The sequence below is a fragment of the Typopeltis vanoorti genome, unplaced genomic scaffold, assembly GCF_054136105.1.
Source record: "Typopeltis vanoorti isolate ZY-2024b unplaced genomic scaffold, IOZ_Tvanoo_1.0 HiC_scaffold_536, whole genome shotgun sequence".
Classification (NCBI taxonomy): domain Eukaryota; kingdom Metazoa; phylum Arthropoda; class Arachnida; order Uropygi; family Thelyphonidae; genus Typopeltis; species Typopeltis vanoorti.
Genome location: NW_028328124.1, coordinates 19,864 through 44,052, shown reverse-complemented (window position 1 = coordinate 44,052; position 24,189 = coordinate 19,864). Strand labels below are relative to the sequence as shown.

The 24,189-nt window shown below is 34.8% G+C and overlaps 1 protein-coding gene and 1 long non-coding RNA gene across 2 annotated transcripts; both read right to left on the bottom strand.

Moving 5' to 3' along the window:
• Nucleotides 1-451: 451 nt before the first annotated feature.
• LOC150092124 (very long chain fatty acid elongase 7-like) lies at nt 452-23,950 on the bottom strand (the record flags this gene model as incomplete). The annotated part of the gene is made up of 4 exons (XM_090415288.1): nt 452-968; nt 6,800-6,936; nt 22,998-23,103; nt 23,894-23,950. Coding segments are annotated over 4 exons (621 nt in total), but the record flags the coding sequence as incomplete, so codon positions are not given.
• LOC150092125 (uncharacterized) lies at nt 8,900-18,872 on the bottom strand. The gene is made up of 2 exons (XR_016550619.1): nt 18,597-18,872; nt 8,900-9,170 (listed from the first exon to the last, which is right to left on the bottom strand). It is a non-coding gene; the product is annotated as an uncharacterized LOC150092125 (long non-coding RNA).
• Nucleotides 23,951-24,189: the final 239 nt, after the last annotated feature.

The following is a 24,189-nucleotide window of genomic DNA, read 5'->3' as shown; positions in this document are numbered from 1 at the left end:
TTTTATATGAAACATGTTTAATTGTTTTGTGTTTTCGCCCACCATCCTGAGGAAACCCTTAGATAAGAATGTGCGAAACTAGTCGTTTTTTGGACTTATTAATTATGATAAATAAAAATGTATATTCAATACTAATTTCAAGTCTTAAAGGTTCGTATATAGAATAATGAATAAATAACTATAAAACGAATTCACATAAAATATGTTAAAAAGATTCGAATTTCCATTTAAAAGTTGAGTATTAGTTGAGATCTGGTTTGGGGTGTGCCTATTTTGAAGGATGAAAAATCGAATTTCACGGTAGACAAAACCCTTTAGGAAGGAAATAGCATTCTGCATTGTGCACAGAAATAAAAGTTTTCTTCGAATTGTTGTTCCTGTAATTATTATTTACATGATATACAGTTTATTTACATCCGAGAGGTTTCTCATTTTCAATTAATTTTCAATGTTGAATTTCCTTTTTTTTTATTCAGCTTTAAAGTAAGTAATGATTTTCTATACAAGATGCATTCTATGCAGTTGTGGAATATGCTAAATGGTATTGAATAAAAAGTAGTTGATTGATAATCTTCTTCAATCAATATTTCTGTTAAAGGTTTGGAGCAAGTCCACCCTTCTAATATTCTAGTCACATAACTTTATATTTATTCAGTAATTTTGGAAGCTCTTTGAATATGACTGGATTTTGCCTTTCTGAATATCACGTGTTCATTATTGGAATTGGAAGCAGAGTCGCTTGGTGATGTATGCAAAGAAAGGTCATGCGATGCGGCCTTTGTTATGGTTTTCAAAGTGGATCGATTTGCCTTGTGGGGTTTGATATACGCATTGAAATAATAATTCATAAATAGAAAAAAATACATTCCCGGTAGAAAACCCTGAATAGTTGCAATTAGCTTGGGATAACCACAATCCTGGAACAAGGCAATCTGCATATAGTAGAAACACAGCAAAAATAGTTGAATCTGAAATACAGAAAATAAATAATCAATGCTTGCGTTCATTTTAAAGAGAAATATTTGTCATTTCGAGTAAACAGTTAATAAAACATGATGGCTAATAATAAACAAATATGAATTATGCGATAAAATATCCTTATGTCTTTAATAATTTGAAGTGTTTTGAATTTATTATCATTATGTACATGGCAGCCTTGCCAGTTGGATAATAAGTTGGTTCCAGAAAATGTCTAATTCTAGACCTCTAAGCTCAGAACAAAACGTAGGTGCCCTTTGGTCTGAAAGACCTGGGTTTGAATCGTATGAAAATAATCCCCCGAAGGAACACGGCCTTGTCGTGGCGGTGGGGTTTTCGTGCTTCAGAGATGTTGAGAGCTATTCAGGCCTTAGCATAGCTGCCAGCAAGGCCACCCTTGTCAGACAGGTCTCAACTGAGGAGCAAGGCTAACAGTGATCCATCCCCCATATTAATGGTGAAAAGGAAGAAGAGATCCATACTGGATCAGTCGACGCCCGTATCATCAAGGACTGCATCAGGTGCTGAGGATCCTGGACATCAGGCGACATGTGGGCTACTGGACCCAACTCTCCTTGCTGGGCAATCAGGGCAGGAAGCTGAAAAGCGACTGGAAGAAACGAAACGTAAAAAATGAATTGCAGAAGAAAACAGAGACGTTATGAAATGTTTTTACAGATCAACTCCAGAAAAACCAGATTTCAGAAAGCATATGCATTTAATTTGGAAACAAACATTCCCAGAATCTGAAATAACAGAACAAAGACCTCTGGACCAAAATAATTTCATTTTCCGTAACAAAATATTTACTGAACTTGAGCTGCAAGTGTTACGTCATAAACCAACAACTGCAGTAATCATCAGGAGGTAGCTCTATCAAACTTTAGAATTCAACTCAGTAAACATTAAGCTGACGACATACCTCAGAATGTTTTGAGAGAAGTGCAGTGTAAAATGAATTTAGGGATATTGGAACATATGAACTCCATAAACAACCGTATAAGACTACCACCATTAAAAGCTTTACAACAATCTAAGCTAAAACAGCTCCTCTTAGACGCAAATGCTGTAATTGAAACCATCACAACCAACAGTATAAAGAAAACAAATCAGCTCCTAACAGCACAACCTATATCATTTCAGTGAAGCTTGGTTGCAAACCGAAAGAGCAAAAGCCGAGGATGAAACAATCTGCACCATGGAAAATCCCGTTAGAACGAAAGTTCAACAGGCTTCGAGCTGATCTAAGCAACTTAAAGAGGTTTAAAGAAGAACAGTTGAAAAATAATAACATCAAAAACAAACTGATTAACACATATAATTTGACCAACAAAACAATTGCTGAAATTACCGAAGAGCTAAAAGAAAGAATTACAGCGACTGCACAGAAAATTAAAACATACGAAGCAAAATAAACCAATATGTACAAAATATGCAATTTCGACAGAACCAACGTCAGTTCTTCCAGTCTCTCCAGAGAAATACAAATGCAAACCAATAATTCACCAGGAAAAGAAGAAACACTCAAATTTTGGAAGTCAATCTGGGATAATCCTATTGAACACAATAAAGATACTTCATGGATTAAGAAAATAGAATCAGAAATGAAACAAAAACAAATACAAAATGTCATTATTACTAAAGAAATGGCCAGTGCTCAAGCCAGACAATTAAAAAACTGCAGTGCACCTGGCAAAGATGAAATCATGGATTTTGGTTAAAACATCTAACCAGTCTACAAGATCTGATGGCGGAACACTTTAGTTATTTGTTGCAGGCAGGGTCAATGGAAGATTGGATGATATCTGGGCACACTTTTCTCTTCATGAAAGATAAAGATTAGGATGCAGACCCAAGTAACGTTCAATAACATGCCTACCGATTATGCTTAAGCTGTGTGCTGTAATCATAGCAAATTCATACACCACTACTTATCAGATAATCAGATTTATCCGATTGAACAAAAAGGCAATTTTCCAAACTCTAGAGTAACAAAAAACCAGATTGTTATTAATAAAATGATTCTCAGAAACTCAAAAACTAACTTAGACATGGCATGGATAGACTGCAAGAAAGCATGCCATTCCCTCCCACAGTTTCGGATCCTAAAATCACTAAAACTATTTGGAATTAACTAAAACATATGTTCCTTTCTGGCTGCTGCTATGAAATCATGGAAAACAACTCTAATAGTGAATAATGAACGATTTGGAGATATCAGCATTAAACGTGCACTTTTCCAAGGTGATTCTTCGTCACCATTGCTCTTCAACATTTCTTTGATAACTTTGCTATGATTCTCAAGGAAAACAAAACTTGAATATGAAATTCCTAAATGTAATATTAAAATTTCTCATCTGTTCTACATGAATGACTTGAGGTTATATGGAAAATCGGCCCAGCAAATAGACTCTTTAATGAACACAGTTCGTATTTTCAGTCAGGATATCAAAATGGAATTTGGTTTAGATAAATGCGCAAATTTATCTATTAAACGAAGAAAACTTAATGACACTAGCAGTTTTAATTTTGATCAAGAGAAATATATAAAAGCAATTTCAGCTGACGAACACTATAAATACCTAGGAATAATAGAAGCCAATGATATTCTCCACTCGAAAGTTAAACAACAAGCAACATCAGGATATATTAGAAGAGTTTGGAATATTCTGAAAACAAAACTAAATGGATTGAACAGAATTAGAGCAATGAATTCGTGGGCTATACCACTGATCCGATACACAGCTGGCATAATAGTTTGGACAAAAGAAGACGTGGACAAACTGGACCGCAAAACTAGAAAACTAATGACTATGCATCATGCATTACATCCACGAAGTGGTGTTGACCGGTTGTACCTACCGAGGAGAATAGGTGGACGGCGTCTCCTGCAAGTGAGACAGACTGTGGAAGAAGAAGAAATTAGTTTAAGACGTTACATCGACAATAGCTCTGAGCCAATGCTTCAAGCAATTACACCAGAGGGCCTTCTAAAAGCAACAGGAAACCAATCCGACTACAAAATGGAACAACAAAATAACCGACATGTACGCTGGAAAAATAAACCGTTGTATGGCCAATTTCTTCGAGAAACTGAGGACAAAATTGACATGAATAAGACGTGGCAGTGGCTACAATACGGATACATTAAAAAGAAATAGAAGGATTTATTCTAGCAGCTCAAGAACGGTCATTACAAGTTACAAGCTAATGCAATCAAAGCAAAAAGTTTAAACATCAATAATAACAGCAAATGCAGATTATGCGATCAGAAAAATGACACTGTAGAACATCTAATCAGTGCCTGCAACAACATAGCTCAAACTGACTATAAATACCACCATGAACAATTTGCGTGCACGTCATAATTCATTGGCATGCATGCAAAAAATATGGCTTTCCTACTTCTGACAACTGGTGGCAGCATAAAATAGAAACAGTACTGGAAAAAGAAACAGAAAATATTCTCTGGGGCTTTAGAATATAAACTGATCGGCATTTGGAACACAATAGACAATAGACCTGACATCACAATTATTGAACATCGACAGGTTTGGATTATCGATATCGCAGTACCCACAGTACCTAGTGATAGCAACATTAACAACAAAGAACTGAGAAAAATTACTAAATATCGAGATCTGGCAATCGAAGGTGGACGACTGTGGCTTAGACACACAAAAGTCATCCCAATAGTTATCGGTGCACTTGGCAAAATTTCAAAGAAGCTATCCAACTATTTACAGCAATCAAACATGAACGAAGTGACCCCACATGACCTACAAAAAAACCGAATTACTCGGAACAATCCATATTTTACCACGCTACCTGACGGACTATTCTTAGATTCTTGGGTAGAATCTGAATTGTTCTGAATCACCAGTCAAATTGTTGTTTAAATAATATTTGTTGTTTAAATCTTGTTTTGACTGTGTATCAATTATGTGAATGAAATAATAATAATAATAATAATAATAATAATAATAATAATAATAATAATAATTTCCGTAAGAAGGTTTCACATTATTTGTCAAATAATTTCATTAAAATCTGAATATATAGCTAAACTGGATATCTGCATAGAGAAAAATAAATCCTTACCCTGCTGACAGTACTAACGTACTATTACGCTTATGACCTTTCATGCGTAGAATTACTTTAAAAAAAATCTGGCACTGTCCCAATTTAGTTATCGTTATCTGATGCCGCTGGCTTTGCAACGTCGGCCGTTTAAAATATAATATACAAATACGTTAGTTTGAAGCCATTCTGAATCGAAAAATATAATAACCTTCATAAATATATACTCACATCTACTGTGTACTCATTTAGCATAAAACTCAATTTTAATTTAAAAATAAAAAATAAATAATAATAAAAATACACAATTTTAATAGCAACAAAAACTGAAAATATTCAGTTAAATTAATTAAAATAAAGTAAAAAATAAATCCGCTAATTTTATTCCACAGAGGGAGTGGGCAGGACGTTTTTTTGTCCTAACTTCTTAAGATTTGTGCAGAAAACGAATCTCCACCCTTAGTCAACTGCTGCCATCTCGTGGTAGCTAACCCTATCACTATTTATCACGGCGTGAAACTGCGTGTGATTTACAGTCTTATTTTCTTGAGTTGTCGGATTAAAAACCTGAGTTTCCTGGATTGATTTGATTATTGCTTCAAAATGTTTAGAATATTCTTATGCATTAATTTTTTTTTCTGTGTAATACTTTATTTACGCTTTTTTTTTAAATCTCCTAAACAAAGTTTATCGTGTTAGACTCCTCTGCAATTTTATTTGCCGACATGGGTTGGCTGAGTGGTAAGCGAACCCTCTCATCAACCCACAAGCTTCGAATCCCGTCGTAGGCTAAAATTCTTGTGGATTGTCTTTGGATGAAAGATGAATTTCATAGCTCAGTGTGAGACCACCGCCTAGCTTATTGGAGGCATGAAATGGCTTGAGAAAGGTTCCCTAGAGTAGGCTTTCGGGACTATGTTAAAATAAATTAAAATATATAAAAAAATCTAAAATTGATAAAAATAGAAAAAATCTTTAACCCACCCGCGGCACAAAATGTAGTAGCACATATTTTCAAATAATCTATTGTGGGTGGGAGCAAATAAATAAATAAATAATAAAAAATAATAATGTAATTGCAAAGTCCATAATTGTTTCTTTCCTAGTTGAGCTTTTAAAATTTAATTTAATTTAAAAATTGATAACACCATATTTTGTTGCCAAAACGTGGTGTTATGAATGAGTATTTTTTTCTCCAAGATATCCAAAATCCATTTCATAAATTTGGTATTCATTTTCAGTTATACTGTTTATGTCTCTAACAAGAAATAGTTTTGAGTTCGACCTTACATCAACCAAGACATGCTAATTCGCGGAAATATTAAGAATATATAAGAATGTGGTTAAGCCTCCGTAGCTCAGTTAGTATAGGCGAAGTCATCTCGTCTCTTTCGACTAAAGGTGAGTTAGCTGATCTCATACGAAGGTAGAGGATATTTTCTCCAGGAAACTCGAGTTTTTTTTTTCTCTCAAAACAGACAAACTGGCCAGTAGAACACACACGATTTACAATTTCTTAATATTTCTTATTTATTAATAGCAGTTAGGGAGATGAATTTATAAGTTCTGCAGTTCCTTAAATTGATCAAAGATGCAAGAAATTTAAGCAGTAAGTTAAATTAGTATACATGAATTGTATGTTTCCTTTAACTGTTAATTATTGATTCAGCTATTCAATTTAATAAATGATTAAAAATCATCGAATTTAATCCTTCTATAGAGTTTTGGGAGATGAGCTTACCATTTGAAACTGGGTGAGGTATTTCTTCCATGCTACCTGCTTTCCACTGGCTTTAACAAATGCTGTTAATGCGTAGTACCCATACAAGAACACATGCACCAAACTGTTCAGAAACATAATTAGAACACAACTGCCCCCTGCAAATAAAAACCTCACAGATAGACTGTTTAAAATAGTAATTAAAAGTAATATTATTTTCTAAAAATCAAATATATATAACCCCATATAAAAAACGCTGCTGTTCATGCCCCAAACCGGGTAATTTAGCTATGTCTGAAAAAGATCCTTAATCTCCTTACATCGACGACGGGAAATGAACCCAGGAGCCTCCTTTCCCAGCTATACAGTTGTAAAGCGCATAGTGACTAGGTTCACCGCGCAGACTTCATATAATATTCACCTGTTATATTATCTGCAGATTGATCCCTACTCTTCTTACCCTCTGTATTTCTTTTCATCTTGCTCCTACCCCCAAATGCTGTTAGAGCAGTGTTTCTCAAACTGTGGTCCGCAGACTACAGGTTTCTGCGACGATGGGACAGGTAGCAAGCAGACGTAAATTAATTAAATAAATATATATTTTTTAGTTTTCGAAACAAATTAAAATTGAATAAGTAAGTAAAAATTATTGAAATCAAATGGAGACTTAAAAAAAAACAACAAATAGCGTCAGAATGTTCAAAGGCAGAAGCAATAAAACTATATTGTTGTTCACTTCGACCCTCTTTTATTACTCGTCATTCTGGCACTTCAATAATTTGTAGCGGCAGAATGACGAAGTTTTTTTTTTTTTCTTCCCTTGCTGTTTTGTCAGATTTGAAGTGAACATGTGTTGTCCACATTTCAACCAATTGCTTGTTTTTTATTGATTGTTATTACTGAAGGTTTTCCTCCTCCTTCATCCAAGGCTCAGTATACCGTCAGAAGTGCTAAATGATACTTGGACAAAGTGTGACTTGAGTTAACCCCAGTATTTATATATTTGTCGGAAACGTTTTTTAATAATGGAAAAGTAGCTTATAACTAGGACTTTGAAAAGAAGAGCAAATGAAACAGGTGTGATGCTAACCCTAATTGTGATACACGGTTTGTAACGGCGAGTAAATCTGATACTATTAAAGTAGAACAAACAAGCAGTTTAAAGACAAAATACAGTAGGAAATACAACAGTTCGTATTTAGCATTCGGGTTTACTTGGTGTGGAGATGAAAGTGAACAGAAACATCAATGTGTTTTGGGTTATGGAGTGTTGTCGAACGAGTGCATGAAACCTGCGAAACTCTGACGACATTTAGAAACTAAACATTGTGATGTGCCAAATAAGCAAATTTAAAAAAGAAAGCCAATTTCAGCGACTCTTAGCAAATTAAATCATGGGAAAGATGTAGTGTCGAGCATTACTTCGATTAATAGCAAGACACTATTAATCGAAGCACCTATCTCTTAAGTTTGCACGTAGAGAAAACAGGGAAACCTCATTCTATCGGGGAAAATTTACTATTTCCAGCTATAAAAGATGTGGTAAAAACTATTTTGGCAAAGTTACTAAAAGATGTTGATTTGACTCCTCTTTGAATGACACTGTGGGTCGCACAATTAATGATATGGCAGGTGATGTAGAATCTCAGTTAATCGAAAGAGTTAAGAAGAGCTCTTATTAGGCGTTAGAAATAGACGAGACTACTGACCTTAGAAGAGATGCGCAGTTAATATGCTACATAAGATATGCACATGATAACAACATTCCTGACGCTATTCTGTTTTGTAGAACTTTGTCATCCCGAACAACTGGAGAAGAAATATTTCGCACTCTCATCATTACATAATGAGAGTGTGACATATTTATTACTATCATTATTACATAACTCTCAATAATTACATAATACACAAAGGGATTCAGTGGGTAAAATGCATGGGCTTTTGTTCGGATGGAGCTCCCGCCATTACAGGCAGGCATAGTTGAGGGTTGTTTCTATGGTCAAGGAAATGGCTCCAAAGATGAATCAGGTATATCGTTTATGAAACAATGTATGACATACGAAAAGGTTGGCCTCCAAAGGAATGCCACAAGAATTTAAAACTGTGCTAAACAACGCTGTTAAATTAGTTAATTTTATTGACTACTCTGTGATGAAATGGGCAGTAAATACATACAACTTTTGCTTCATTCTGAAATTCGCTGGCTTTCCAGCAGGGGAAAAATTAAGACACGAAGTTTTATTGGGTGTAAATGAACGTAATTCTAATTTTGCATCACTCCTTGTTGACAAAGCATAGTTATCGAAACAATTCCTATCTTTCAGACATTTTTTTCGAAATTAAATGAACTAAATCTCTCCCTTCAGGGAAATTCTTTAACTGTTCTTGGTACCTACGACAAAATAAAGGCATTTGAGAGAAAAAAACAACTAGTGTTTTGCATTAGTTATGTAAACGACAAATAATTTGCACATTTTACAACATTGGAATCATTTTTAATGGAAAGTGATTTTTTTTTGTTGATTTTGAGTTTCTGGAGAGGATTTGAGACCACCTCAAATCTCTGAAACAGAATTCTGAAACATATTTTCCCAATCACTTTTATAAGAAGTTTCTGTGGGTTCGAGATCTATTTCAGGCTTAAAGTCACGAGAACGACCTTTCGTTATCGAAAAAAGAACAGTTAATTGAGCTTTCAAGTGACAGTGGGATTAAAATGCAATTCCGTGATCTTGGTTTGGATCTAGCCTCCAGTTAGAAGTGGATTTCCCGAATTATCTGAAGAAGCATTGAAAATCTTCATGCTGTTTTCTACAACCTATCTTTGTGAGAAAGGATTTTCATCGCTCTTTCAAATAAAAACAAAATACAGAAGTCGTCTTAGTGTGCGCCGATCTTCGATTGAAGTTGACAATATTGAGCCAGATATCCAGCAACTCTGCAAAGCCGACATGCTCATTAAAAGTAAGTAGTAACATAATTATTATATATCGTATTATTTATTTGGATTACAGTTTCCGATTATTCTCGTTACTAGTTTTGGAATTAATCTATTTCCAAAATCAGACAAAATCGCCGATGAAACGAATGTTACCCAAAGTGACGTCACGGGGAGACTCAGCTCTGTTGGCGAGGAGGATAGCTGCCGCGTCCCGTTTAGCGAAGTTCCGTATTTCGTATGGTCGCTTTCGGGAATATGCGGCCGAGTTGTTGTCTCCATCGTATGCAGACAACAACATCCGTGCGGTCATGGATTATACAGCAGCACACATGACAACATAACGAATACAAGCAGCACACAGGACGGATATAAATAAAACCGCCACAAGATTAATGAATCTGCCAGATTTACGATGACCACTGTTGTGCCTCTGCATAAAACAGGACGGATATGATTAAAACCATCATCATAAGACGATTAGTACCACATGCATATGGTATATACGGTGTACGGTCGCTGGCGGGAAAATGCGCCAGACACGTGGATGGCACTTTGCGACTGAACAGTCCAACCCACGACTGACATCGTGGGTTGGACTGTTTATAGATATCGGTGACCTCACATAACAGGATGTCTTAAAGTTTTTTGCTAGTCATGGAAAACTCCTCAGGGAAATAACGTGATTCGTATCGGAGGGAAGTGTGCATGCGTGTGGATGGAGGGGGGCATTAATGGCTTTCGGATGTTCCGAGTGAAATTTTTGGGTATATGCAGGGGATGGTTTGGACAAGACAAGGGATGTCATCCATGATGGAATCGATGGATGTCAAGTTCGTATTCAGTATTATGATGAATGGAGTAAGATAAGAATAACATTTTTCCCTCGTCTCACAACGCACTTAGCGAACGGAACAGTTTACATGTCGCAGGTCGAATAAGAGAGTGCGTGAAGATAAAAGTTGTTCATGGGAATGGACAGATGAATGGGAGATAAAATATAAAATATAAAAGTTGCTGTGGGTAGATGAATGGGGATTAAAGATAACCGTCGTTGTGTGCAGATAAATGAAGGTATCAGCGGGACGCGCTGGTAATCGCCATTCATTTGCCCATGGTACCGATGGCACTAAAAACGTTGTTATGGGGTGAGCTTAATGAGTGTGGACAGATGAATGGAGATAACATATAAAAGTTTCTCTCGCCAGATGAATGGAGGTCTCAGCGGGACGGCGCTGAAATACCCATTCATTTACCCACAGCAAATCAGACACTGATGCTTTTTATTTGTTTAATAAAAATTAAAAGTTTGTTCAGTGATGATACACTTTTAATCGTTTATTAAAATGTTATAAAATGTTATAAAAGGCACAGTTTTTCTAAAATGTTGGTAATCCCCACATACTTTTAAAAAAAATTACATAACTTAGAAGTCTGTAGAATTGTTTTAGGCATTTTACTGGTCCTTGGGCTTAGAAAAGTGAGAAACTGTATTAGAGTATTCGAGGGCTAGGGGTGATTCTTTCCTATTTTCCTATTTTTCTACCTCATGCACTGGGAGTCTACCTTCTCCCTCAGGTATCTACCCATTCCCAGTTAAAAACGGTGAAGACAAATCTGAACTCTATAAACACATCAGTTGTTTCTCGGGTTACCAATGACTGCACCTGATGTTAGGCGTCCTGCTCACTAGGAAGCCTACCATTCAGTGAGAAGTGGGTTACAGGGGCAAGATCCGCAGAACTCAAAAGAATTACTAGGAAAAAGTGGAGCACGGCTGAAAATCGACAAGTCATGCAGTGCTTCTACTGTTCAAATCCCCTCAGTTATGGGGATTTCAGAAACGAATGTTCCAACTTTGGCTTGCAAGACACTAAAATTCGGAATTTTCATTCCAAAGGTCGATGCAGCAGCGCAGCTTCATTATCAAACTCAAGATATTTAGTGAGCTTGAGCTAGAATCACTGATAGCTCAAGCTATAAAAGGAGACTGTAATGATCCTGAACTGACCAAGAATGTGAAAGGAGTAGAACCAGATTCTAGTGTGCAGAATGCTGAAAATGTCGAAAATATACAAATAGTTGAAAGGAATCTATCAGAGAAGGAATCAGAACTCACTACAAAAATTATTGAGGAAATGAAAAACAACCTTGGCGAGTTAGGTTTTTAGTAATGAGGCAGTTACCTCAACAAAAAGTGAAGGAATTCCTACAAGAAGCCAATAAAGCTACAAGGGCTATCCCTACTGAAACTAGTGGACAAAGGAATCAACTTATGTACTCAATAGCCTACGTCATAACACCTGAATAAGGCTATAAGATTAGTTAACCCCAAAGCAGTAAGGCTCAGGAACCAAAATGGAAGCATCGACTGGCGAATAAAATTCTTAAACTCAGAGCATACGTGAGCAATTTGAAAAAACCTTAAGGAAAAAAGGTGAAAAACACGAAAATGCGAAATAACCTCATAAAGAGATATAATATTGGAACACGACCTATTGATGAAGTATTACAGGAAGTGAAGCAAAATAGTTGCAGTTGCAGCTAATGCACGCATTGAACAGTACAAGCAACATTCCATGTTTCGCATGAATCAGCACCAATTTTACAAGAAAATTGATTGCTGTAGGAATGATAATCTTAAAGAAAATATAAATACCACAGTCAAAGGAAATACAATTAGATTTTGGCAAAACCTATGGGACAACCCTAAGAGGCACAATAATAAGGCAAAGTGGATTGAACAAATTACGAACGAATCTCAAGAACGAAAAATGGACCAACTGAAAAGAACAGTGGAATGATTCTAAAGCAAGCTAAAAGAATAAAAAATTGGTCAACACCCGGAAAGGATGAATTACATGAATACTGGTTGAAATATCTGACAGGCTTACACGAAAGACCTCAATCCTCGCACTGATAATCCTTGCTAACCAATTTAACAATGTTTTAGAAGAACAAAGCTCACAGCAGGCAAAACGTTTTTGATCATAAAGGATAAAGAAAAAGATCCAAAGCTAGAAAACTTCCCACCAATAAACTGTCTACCAACAGCTTTTCATCTACTCACAGGCATACTAGCTGACAAAATATACAGCTGTCTTAAAGCAAATTCTATTTTTTGCAATTGAATAAAAAGGTAGAGGCAAAAATTCGAGAGGGAAAAACAAATTTCTGATTTTAAAAATCATTCTGAATACTTGCAAACGTAGAAAAGCTCTCATCTGGCTTGGATAGATTATAAACAATGGTTTGATTCAGTGCCTCATAGTTGGATTTTAAAATGCGATCTATTCGATATTAGCAAAAACGTACAAATATTCCTGCAACCAGCATGAAAAATTGGAAAACAATGTTGGTTCCGAATAGAGAAGAAATTGGGGAGGTAAACATAAAAAGGGTCACTTTCAATGAGATGTTTAATCAAACATGGTTACAAAAAAGTGTAAAGAAATCACTCCTTTTATCTGAAGTTGTATGGAAAATCAGAGAATGAACTTGGATCATTGATTGAGACTGTGCACATATTCAGTCAAGATATATCAATGGATTTTGGCTTAGACAAATGCGCTATTTCTGGAATAACAATGGGACGGTTTCAAGACCTGAACGAATTCGAAACTGCTCGGAAAGTATCTAAATAATCTGAATGATTATCTGCAGCAAACAATGGAAAAATGTCTAGTTGAGGTAAGCAGAGAGGATTTATTTAAACCCATGGAGACAAAATTGGAGTACAAGATCAACTAAGTAAAATTGAAAACTGAAAGATGGAAAAATATGGCATTTCATGGAAAATACCTTCACAGCATAGAGGACAGCGCTGACAGCAACTTGACCTGGCAATGGTTGAGAAATGGAGCACTAAAGAAAGAAACAGAATCGGTAATTTTTGCAGCACAAGAACAGGCCATTAAAACCAACGTTATGAAAGCAAAAATACACAAAGTTCAAGAAGACAGTAAATGTAGATTGTGCAAAGAAAAGGAAATGAACGGTAGGCAACATTATAAGTGGGTGCATCAAAATCGCACAAATTGAATACAGTAAAAGGCACGTTTATGTCGCTAAGATAATCCACTGGCATTTATGCAAAAAGTATGGGTTTGAAGGATCTAAAGACTATTGGTAGCATAAAGTCTACCAGAAAGTGGTTGAGAATGAAAAAGCTAAAATACTCTGGGATTTCAAAATCCAGACTGACAATAGCATGGATTGTAATACACCCGATATAACAGTGATTGAAAAAAGTGAAAACAGGGGCGATCAATTTATCGAAATATCAGTACCAGGAGATAGGCGAATTGACGAATAAAAAAACTGAAAAAATTACAAAGCATCGCGAGTTGCAAATTAAGAAAGTTGTTCTCATAATAATAGGTGCTTTAGGTGCCATCCCCAAAACACTGAAACAACATCTAGAAGCACTCGAGTTAGATGAATTAAAAATCGACAAGTTGCAAGAGGCTGTTTTGTTCGGCACAGCATTCTTATTCAGAAGGTATTTCCACAATTCTTCGGCTCTTGTGTAGGACACCAATTAGTGGAATATAACCAGCCTAGTGGTATGGGTGGCACTTTAAACCAGATCAAGATGTAGATAACATAAGAAGAAATGACATTATTGGCTGATTAGATCAGTGACGTCATTGGGTGATTAGATAAGTGACGTCATTCTTTTGGTTCGATTGTGGAATTCTGGGTAATGACTCGTGCATGGAATTCTAGGTGATCGTTAGAGATAGGATAAGTAACGCTATTGATTTTTGTTTGTTTGCAAAGGTGGATTCAGGGTAATTGTTCGTGCATGGAATTCTGGGTGATGGTCTGTTGAGCCCAGTTGCCAATGATGTCACATTGTTTTTTTTATTAGAGCATGGATTTCTTGGCAATGGTCAAAGTGTGGAATTCTGGGATGAGCCACCATATATCAGTGACATGAGGTGAGCCTTTAATTCGAGTGGGAAACGAATAGATTGCCTCCATTGTGGAATTATGGAAGACATTTACTATAGGTTGCAGCATGATTTTCCAATAATTGTGTGTGGTATTTCAGTCCTAATATTGATTATGGGAATTTTTAGTTTAGAGTCAAGAGATGGAGCCAGCATTGTTTTTTAACCTTTACATTCATGTTTTGTTGTCACAACACCATGCATGTTTATCCTTTCCATGTATTCCTTCGTCACCAAATATGCACAAGCAATCTTCATAGAGTGTTCGCAGATGTCCCAAAATAAAGAATCTTTATCGACAGCTTCTTTCAAGACTTTAAATACAGCAACTTGATTGTTGTATTTAAAGTCTTGAAGTCTTGAAAGAACACTTTCCCACTTTTCCATAGCGGGAAAGTGTAATTCCACAATGTGAAATTACACTTTCCCACTGTGGAAGTGTTAAAATTACACCATAAACAAGATTAACTATGATTTTACAGAAGAAATAGCAGTTTAACAACGAATATACACAAACGCAAATAAGGAAAGTAGTCCATTCCCGTGTTTGACTCATTTCCTTTAGGCAAAATTGACTGTTGTCGCCTCAGATAAGTTAGTCTGGAGTACCTTGTTTGGAACTTGTAGAAGAGGATTTAACATGAAAAGTATAGTATCAGACCGAATGTTCAGTTGAAACAATAATAATAATTATAAATAAATAATATTTATTTATAATAACTATTTCACAAGTTTTAGTTTTCACTCCTAATATTTTCCAATGAGTTTAATAATAAAAAATGTTCGTTATTCACTGGTTTTTTTTTATTACAGTACACCAAAATATCTGAACACAAAAGAATCTTAAGAATGGATAACCATAGGAAGTACAGCTCCATATATTTGATATGGTGTTAGTCTCTTAACGAAACCATACCTGTTTATCGTTTCCTGTCACGAGATATACACAAGGAGTCATTGTATAGTGTTCGTAAATGTCCCAAAATAAAGAATCTTTGTCGAATTGAATAAAGTCTTGAAAGTCTAATTTAACCATCGAACAGTGCAGATGAGCCGCGATTATTCTTCCCATCAGATGAATAGCTGATGGGAAGTCATTTTGCCAAAAATCGCTTCGCTTTGCAGCTAATAGAGAAAATTTTACTTACACCATCTCCTGTTTCCTCTATGATTAGTTAACCATCAAGGCACTTGAGAATATTACACTCTCTTATGTCCAATTCATACTCTACTCTTCTTTGAAAGAGTCCTAGGATATCACTCCACCAGCGGCGTAATCTTTCGCATGCCTTCTCAATAACCACAACACAATATATGTATCTTCTAAAATATTAATCGGTTTCCATCCTTTTAGAACTATATTGAGTGTTTTGTCTTGTGCTATTTTCCTGAAGAAAGAAAATTTCAAAGGCGTTTTGGGCTCACCCATTATTTTACTTTACCAAACACACAACACATCACAATACAAGACGATTTCTGCACTGAATGAACAAATTGCAGTAACTGAAATATTGCACTCGATTCTTGTCTCTTATAGGATTGTTTACCTTGACTGTTTCCTTCAAAATATTGCATTACTGCAGATGACTCAGGGATATGTTATCCTTGTGGAAGTGACACTGAACTAATGTTATCCGACCTCGTCAGGTCACCCAGGGGCAAAGATTATTTATCTCTACGCCCAGTCCAGAAAATGTTTTCTGTAGTAAAATTGATGCACACATTATTATTTAAAAAAAAAAACATAAATATATTTCTGAGCATTGATATTAGCACATAATCATTGCAACTGAATATTAGGTCTGGTACTATAATTTTCAAATTAATTCCTCTGTTCAAACTTCCAAAGGTTACACTTTAGATTCCTGTATTTTTCTTTTACAGTAGTAAGTGTTGACTAAAAAGAAATGAGACAAACAAGGGACTGAAAGTAACGTAAAATCACCATTATTCTGTTCTGTTAATTTCACATTGTAGTGTGAACAGATGGCAGTACGATTTCGTAATTTTCACACATAAATATTTATCACATGAATAATTAAACAGAAATCTTTATGTTTCCAAACAGTTGTCTGAAAGTAGGTTTACCATATTTATTGAAAGAAAAATATGACATCAATGTCGACCAAAAAATTGCATAGAAAATGAAATGTTTACCTTCAAATAAATATTTATTCACTTTAATTGTACCATTCATACTTTTCATGGGACTAGGCTATAGTGATCGTTCAATACAATGCTTAATGCGAACCAATCGACTTTTAAGCCAACTGAGTAAGTCAATTTTGCATCTTCCAGATCACTCGTTCCCTTTCCCTGAGACCCAATATCTCACTTACACACACACACACACACACACACACACACACACACACACACACACACACACACACACACACACACACACACACACACACACACACACACACACACACACACACACACACACACACACACACACACACACACACACACACACACACACACACACACACACACACACACACACACACACACACACACACACACACACACACACACACACACACACACACACACACACAATGTGCACCTCAATTGCATTTGACATCTGGGTAGTCACAAACCTGCTTACAACCTTCACCAAAGTTTTTTGTTTTTTGTTTTTCTTACTGATGTGCGTAACTGAGTTATTACTTTTGTCTGTCTCTCTCTCTCTCTCTCTGTTAAATCACCAAATTCTTACAGCCGTACTTTAATTCCAAACCTTTGAACAAACATTGTAGTCTGTTGGAGACATCTACAGATATAGTAACAAAATTGTCACTATTGAATTCATTTTTTACTTTATCAATTAAAAAAAGCCACAATTACATTATTAGCTATCACCTCTGTCTTTGTGGTTCTGCGTGTGGAATAGTAGGGGGCGTAAAATTTTGAAATAAATTTGACTGGCAACCCCATGATTCTACATGTACAACTGTGTGAAAAGAAAAGGAAATGCACTTCCTCTTTATTTTTGAAAACTGCGTCAAGGGTTTCTAATATTACTTTCTCTTACAGCATTTTGATGTTTTGAATGTCTAGTTCCATCACTCATATGTCAGAAATTGTTAGAATAGCAAAAAAGAGAACGTTCATAGGAAATAAAACTTAGTTAATCTTTCTAAGTGTTTTTTACATTTTGCGACTATTTGGTTTGATTAATGGATAAAGTACAAATGAACTGAATAGTGACAATTTTGTTACTATATCTGTAGATACCTCCACCAAAATAAAAATGTACGCATCAATTTTACTACAGAAAAACTTCCCAGACACGGGCCAGGGATATATAAAACCTCCCCCTCCCCAGACAACGTCACGAAGTCGGATAACATCAGTTGAATGTCACTTCCACAACCATGCGAAAACATGTCCGTGAATCATCTGCCTGAATGTTACATTTTGAAGGAAACGGTCAAGGTAAACAATTTTATAAGGAATAAGAATCGATTGCAATTTTTCAGTTACTGCAATTCATTCATTAAATGCAGAAATCGTCCTGTATTGTGGTGTTGTTGTATTGTTGTGTGTCCAGTAAAGTAAAATAATATGTGAGCCCCAAAAGCCTTTGAAATTCTTTCTGCAGGAAAATAGCACGAGACAAAATATACCACATAGCTCTAAAAGGATGGAAACCAATTATTATTTTAGAAGTTACATATATTGTGTTGTGGTTATCAAGGAGCATATGGGAAAGATTACGTCGCTGATGGAGTGATATGCTAGGATATCCTAGATACTTGCAAAGAAGAGTAGAGTATGAATTGGACATAGGGGACTGTAATATTCTCAAGTGCCAAGATGGTCAACTAATCATAGAAGAAACAGGAGATAGTGTAAGTAAAATTTTCTCTATTAGCTGCAAAGCGAAGCGATATGTATGACATTCATAATCATTTACTAATTTTGGGAAATGAATTACCAACTATTCATCTAATGGGAAGTTATAATAGCGGCTCATCTGCACTGTTCGATGGTTAAATTAGACTTTCAAGACTTTATTCAATGCAATAAAGATTCTTTACTTTGGGTCATTTATAAACACTATACAAAGACTGCTTGTGTATATCTGGTGACAAAGGAATACATGGAAATGATAAACAGGCATGGCGTCAATAAAAGACTAACACCGTATCAAATGTATGGAGGAGCTCTGCTTCCTATGATATTTGTTCTTAAGATTCTTTTGCGTGATCAGATATTATGATGAACTGTAACCAAAAAAAGAAAAAAAAATAGTGAGTAACAAACATTTTTTTTTTATTTTTAAAGCATTGGAAAATGTTAAGAGTGAAAACTAAAACTTGTGAAATAGTTGTAGGTAATTACATGTTTTGAATTATTCTCTTTGAATATAATTGTAAATAATATGTCAGCAAAAAAAATATTCAGTCGTAAACTTAAACGAACAAAGTTTGATGTCGTGGGATGTTTTCCATATTTCAATTATACTAGATTGAAATTTTTACTCAGTTATTCTGTTTAGAAGTTGATATATAAATCCATAATTTTATCCCTTAATACAATTCTGTCACTAAGAACCTAATAGGAGTACAGTATGCATAAACCAGAAAACTGATATTGATATTCCAATAATTAATTATTTTAGAAAAACTAAATTTATACCTTAATGCAATTCTTTTTAATTATGGTAAAAAAAGTTAACATTTAATGAGGAAAAAGTAATGACGTTTTGAGATATAGAAAAATAACAATTATATAAATACCGTCTGTGTATAATTAGTGACAAAGGAATCATTAGCACAGATCAAAATATTGATTGAGTTATCTATCTATCTATCTATATATATAAAGATTATTGGAAACATAGATTTCTGCTTAATTATGAATGCAAAACATATTTAAGATTTTTACTCACATATTCTGTTTGAAAATTGATATATAAATCCATAATTTTATCCCTTAATACATTTCTGTCACTAAGAACATAGGAGGAGTATAGTATGCAAAAACGAAAAAACTGATATTCCAGTAATTAATTATTTTACAAAATATCTACTACTACCTACTGACAACAAAACATGAAACAAAAATATATATGTGCGTGTGTGTGTGTGTGTTTATGAGGGGGGAGAGTAGGGGGTATACCACTGATATTTAGTAGTTAATTATTTTAGAAAATGTCTACTGCTAGCTATTTAGAAGAAAACATAAAAATTGAGTGTATGTGTGTGAGGGTGTTCACCACTAATATCCAGTAGTTAATTATTTTAGGAAATGTCTAACTGGTAACTAATGACAAGAAAATGTGAATGGAAAGAAAAAAGAAACAATGCTAACTCCATTTCTTGACTCTAAACTAAAAATTCCCATAGTCAATATTAGGAATGAATTACCACACACTTATATTGGAAAATCGTGCTGCTACCTATAGACAAATATTCTTCCATAGCTCCACAATCTAGCCAAAGACCCTAACAATTGACCAAATATCCTCCCAGAATTCCAATCTCTAATCATTTTGTATAATGCCACACTCGAATCAAAGTCTCACCTCATCGACAGGTGGTAGCATATCCCAAAATTCCATGCTCTGACCATTAGACAGAATACCATGCTCGAACTAACAGAAACAATGTGACTTTATCAGCAACTGGGCTCAACAGACCATCACCCAGAATTCCATACGTGAACAATTATCCAGAATCCACCTTTGCAAACAAACAAATATCAAGAACTGCACTTATCTTATCTCTAAATATCACCCAGAATTCCATACGTGAACCATTACCCAAAATTCCACACTCGAGCCAAAGACACAACATGAGGTCAGAGACAGATGGGTCTCCAGGGACATTTCAAGGATTCCATACTCTAACCATCATCAGCTCAATAACATCACTTATTCTTATCATATCTCTAACCATCACCCAGAATTCTATACCCTAATAATTACCCAGAATTACATACTCGCAGCAAAAGACACAACATGACGTCACAGAGAGATGTGATCCTTACCTTATCTCTAACCATCTTCCACAATTTCATACTTGAACTATTACCCAGAATTCCACACGAGAATCAAAAGAATGACGTCACTTAACTAATCATCCAATGATGTCACTGATCTAATCAGCCAATGACGTCATTTCTTCTTATTGTATCTACATCTTGATCTGATTTAAAGTGCCAACCATACTACTCAGCCTTTTAGTTAAGGCTGAGGATGCAAATCAAGCTAGGGTGAATATTATATATATTCTTCCAAGTATATAATATACTTGGACAAATACTTTTACATTGTTTATCAATGAATAGGATGAGTGAGAGGACTATCATGTGCAAAGCTGTGGATAGGATTAGTGGATATTGTTAGTAGTCATGTATGCAAGAGAAAGATAGTGAGTGAAAGAACAGAGCGTGGAGGCACTCCAGCTTTCGTGGTGAAGTTTAAAGCGAGGGATCCACCTATCATGATTTACAGAGAATGATCAGAGAGAGAGAAAAAGGTGGCTAAACATAATAAATTAAAGTTAAAATTAAGGACGACTGAAGGATGGCAATTTGTTTAACAGGCCAACACATGGTAGATAGCTTTGGAAATGTCAAGGGCGACAGCACTGGTTTCTTCGAACCTTTTAATATAAATTAAGTGGTTACCTGTGTATCTTGAATTGCAGAATCCATCAAGCTGGTCGTTAATTAATTCATAGGCCTCTAAGTATTAGACGCTTGCCTATTGATGACTTTCTCCGTGATTTTGGAGAGGACTCAACAACCAGTGCCTTAAATATTGATCTACATACTGCCCTTCATGGGGGAGGATAACCTTGTCATGTTCAATGCTAATGTTCAAAACGCAGTATTGCCTTTTCTTTTGCAAAGAGATCCAAGCTTACCTACTCTTACCCTCACGAATACACAAATCACCAGACAAGATAAGAAGGCTCACCTCACGTCACTGACAGATGATGGCACATCCTAGAATTCCATGCATGAGATGTGCCACCATTCCAGAGCGTGGAATGATCTTTGTGCTTGGGCTAAACTTTACATCCGATCTCTCTTGGCATAAACACATGACATTAATAGCCACCTCAGCATCCAAAAAACACTAGGCATTCTCTTTAGATCAAGAGGCTATTTTATATCCGACTAACTCTTAACTATATACAAATCACAAATCATCACTCCATGCTTAGAACACCACCCAAGTTTAGGGTGGTGCACCTAAAGCATTCCTTACAATTCTTGATGCTCTCCAGAGGTGAGCTATTAGACTCATACGACCTCATAGATAATCATAGACGAGGGACGTAATGATGCAGACTATTATATAGTATACTCATTGTACCCTGTAGACCATTTTAAGACACATCTGTTAGAATAATGACGATGATAACGATACAATGCATACGTAATTATGCTGTGTATTTTTTCCCCAACTTTAAACCACGTTTTAGAACCAATCTATCAAACTTGAAACTTCATGAACAAATGGCCTTTTCGCAATATTTCGTTAGGTCTGTGGATTTTAAGTTGGTCCTTTGTTGTTCTTAATATATCTATATTTTCACAATCTCACTCAATATAATTATTCACCTTCCTTTGAATTTTAAGAATCCTATGATTACAAGTCATATTCATAAAAGTCCACATTATATATCTAACGATTCAATTATTGTGTAATATTGTGTAACACAAATATTACACAATAATTGAATCGTTAGATATATAATATCTAACATGATTAATAGAAAAAGAAAACAGAATTTCAAAAATAAACACATGTGGTCTTTATTGATTACGAAGAGCCTTTGACAAAATTAGTAGAGAAAAGCTGTTTAAAATATAAACCGATTTAGATATAGCAACCGAATTTTTATAATCCAGTCAAACATTCAAATTCAAACAGAAAAAATGAAATTTCTCAGAAAAACACTTGGATATAACAATTGGAACCATAAAACAAATGAAGAAATTTTACAATCTCTAAATATAAAACCAATTAATTATTACATAAGAAAGGATAAACAAAAATGGCTAGAACATTTAAATCGAATGTACAACAGCAGATTACTGAAGAATGTATTATCCAGATATAAAATAAGTGGAAAAAGAAGAATCGGAAAATCAAGAAAGAGATGGCATGACACCGGATCAGACCACCTGATCGAAAATTCATGTTAGGAAGAAGAAGATTGTGTGATGCATTGAAATATTACAGCGTATTAACATAGTGGAAGTTTTTGAATTAAACCAAATGGACTTTATTCACAATACCAGAGCAAATACACAGAGTAGATTTAAAATTTACGGCAGATAGAAAACATCTACTTACCTGGTGCATATTTAATTCCGATCCAAGATCCAACAAAAGTTCCTGAATGATGTATCACATGTAAATTGCTGATATGGTTGAACTTTTTCCTCAGTATAAAGAAAGCCTGTAAAGTAAGCATGTTATTGAGAAAAGAAGCGGCAGCAGCAGCAGCAGCAACAACAACAACAAAGTAAATAATATTTTTAATTCTAATAGTATCAGCTAAATATAAAGAGAATGAATTTAAACGGATATATATTGAAGGAGATGTACAGACCTGAAAACAGTTTTAAATAATCATTATCGCAACTACGATTATAATGATTGTTCATTTAAGTATTTAGACCTATTATACCTGATTGCATCCTCAGATGGACCAAGGTATAATAGGCCTATATCAATCAGTGTTCTTAAAACAGTGACGAATTGGTTGTCTGATTTTGTGAAGTTATATTCAAGATTATTATTTAGGAAAGTTAGCAACAATATTTTATGTGCGTTCTGAATGCTCATATATTTATTTATTTATTATGATATTTTTTCATAATTTAATTATTTGGTTAGAAAGTTATTTCACTTATGATCTAATAAGACATTTTAATACACTTTATTTTGTTATTCATATCACTTTTTAGCTTATTATATTACTGCCTTTGAGAATCCTGTTTATAATAATTTAGATTAGCATTCTGAATTTTTGTATACTTTCTTTAATTTTAGAATAGCATTCTGAATTTTTGTATACTTTCTTTAATTTTAGAATAGCATTCTTAAGTTCACGGTCAGAATCACTAACTTTTTAATGGTCTTTAATATACAATATTTCGGATAGATATATATGGATATTTTCTCTGTATGACATTGTTTTGTTTTCGTCATATCGTAAATCTGATTTTGTCAAAGAATGTACTTACCGTGTCGGCAAATTCTAGCATCTTCGAGAACAAGTACAGCCATGCTCCCATATTTCCCTAGGAGGAATATAAATAGGTCAATCTACATATACACATAATACACACATACGATAGACTATAAAGATTTATAAAAAATAGTTTAATTATTCTAATATACTTATTTTTATATTAAATATTACACGAGTACAAGTAGAATAGAATGCCTGAGTCAGGTAAAGGAGAACAGAATTTTAATTCTTTGTACTTCTGCAATTCTCAGTCAGGGCTTATCACTATCATTCTTTTCGCGGTCAATT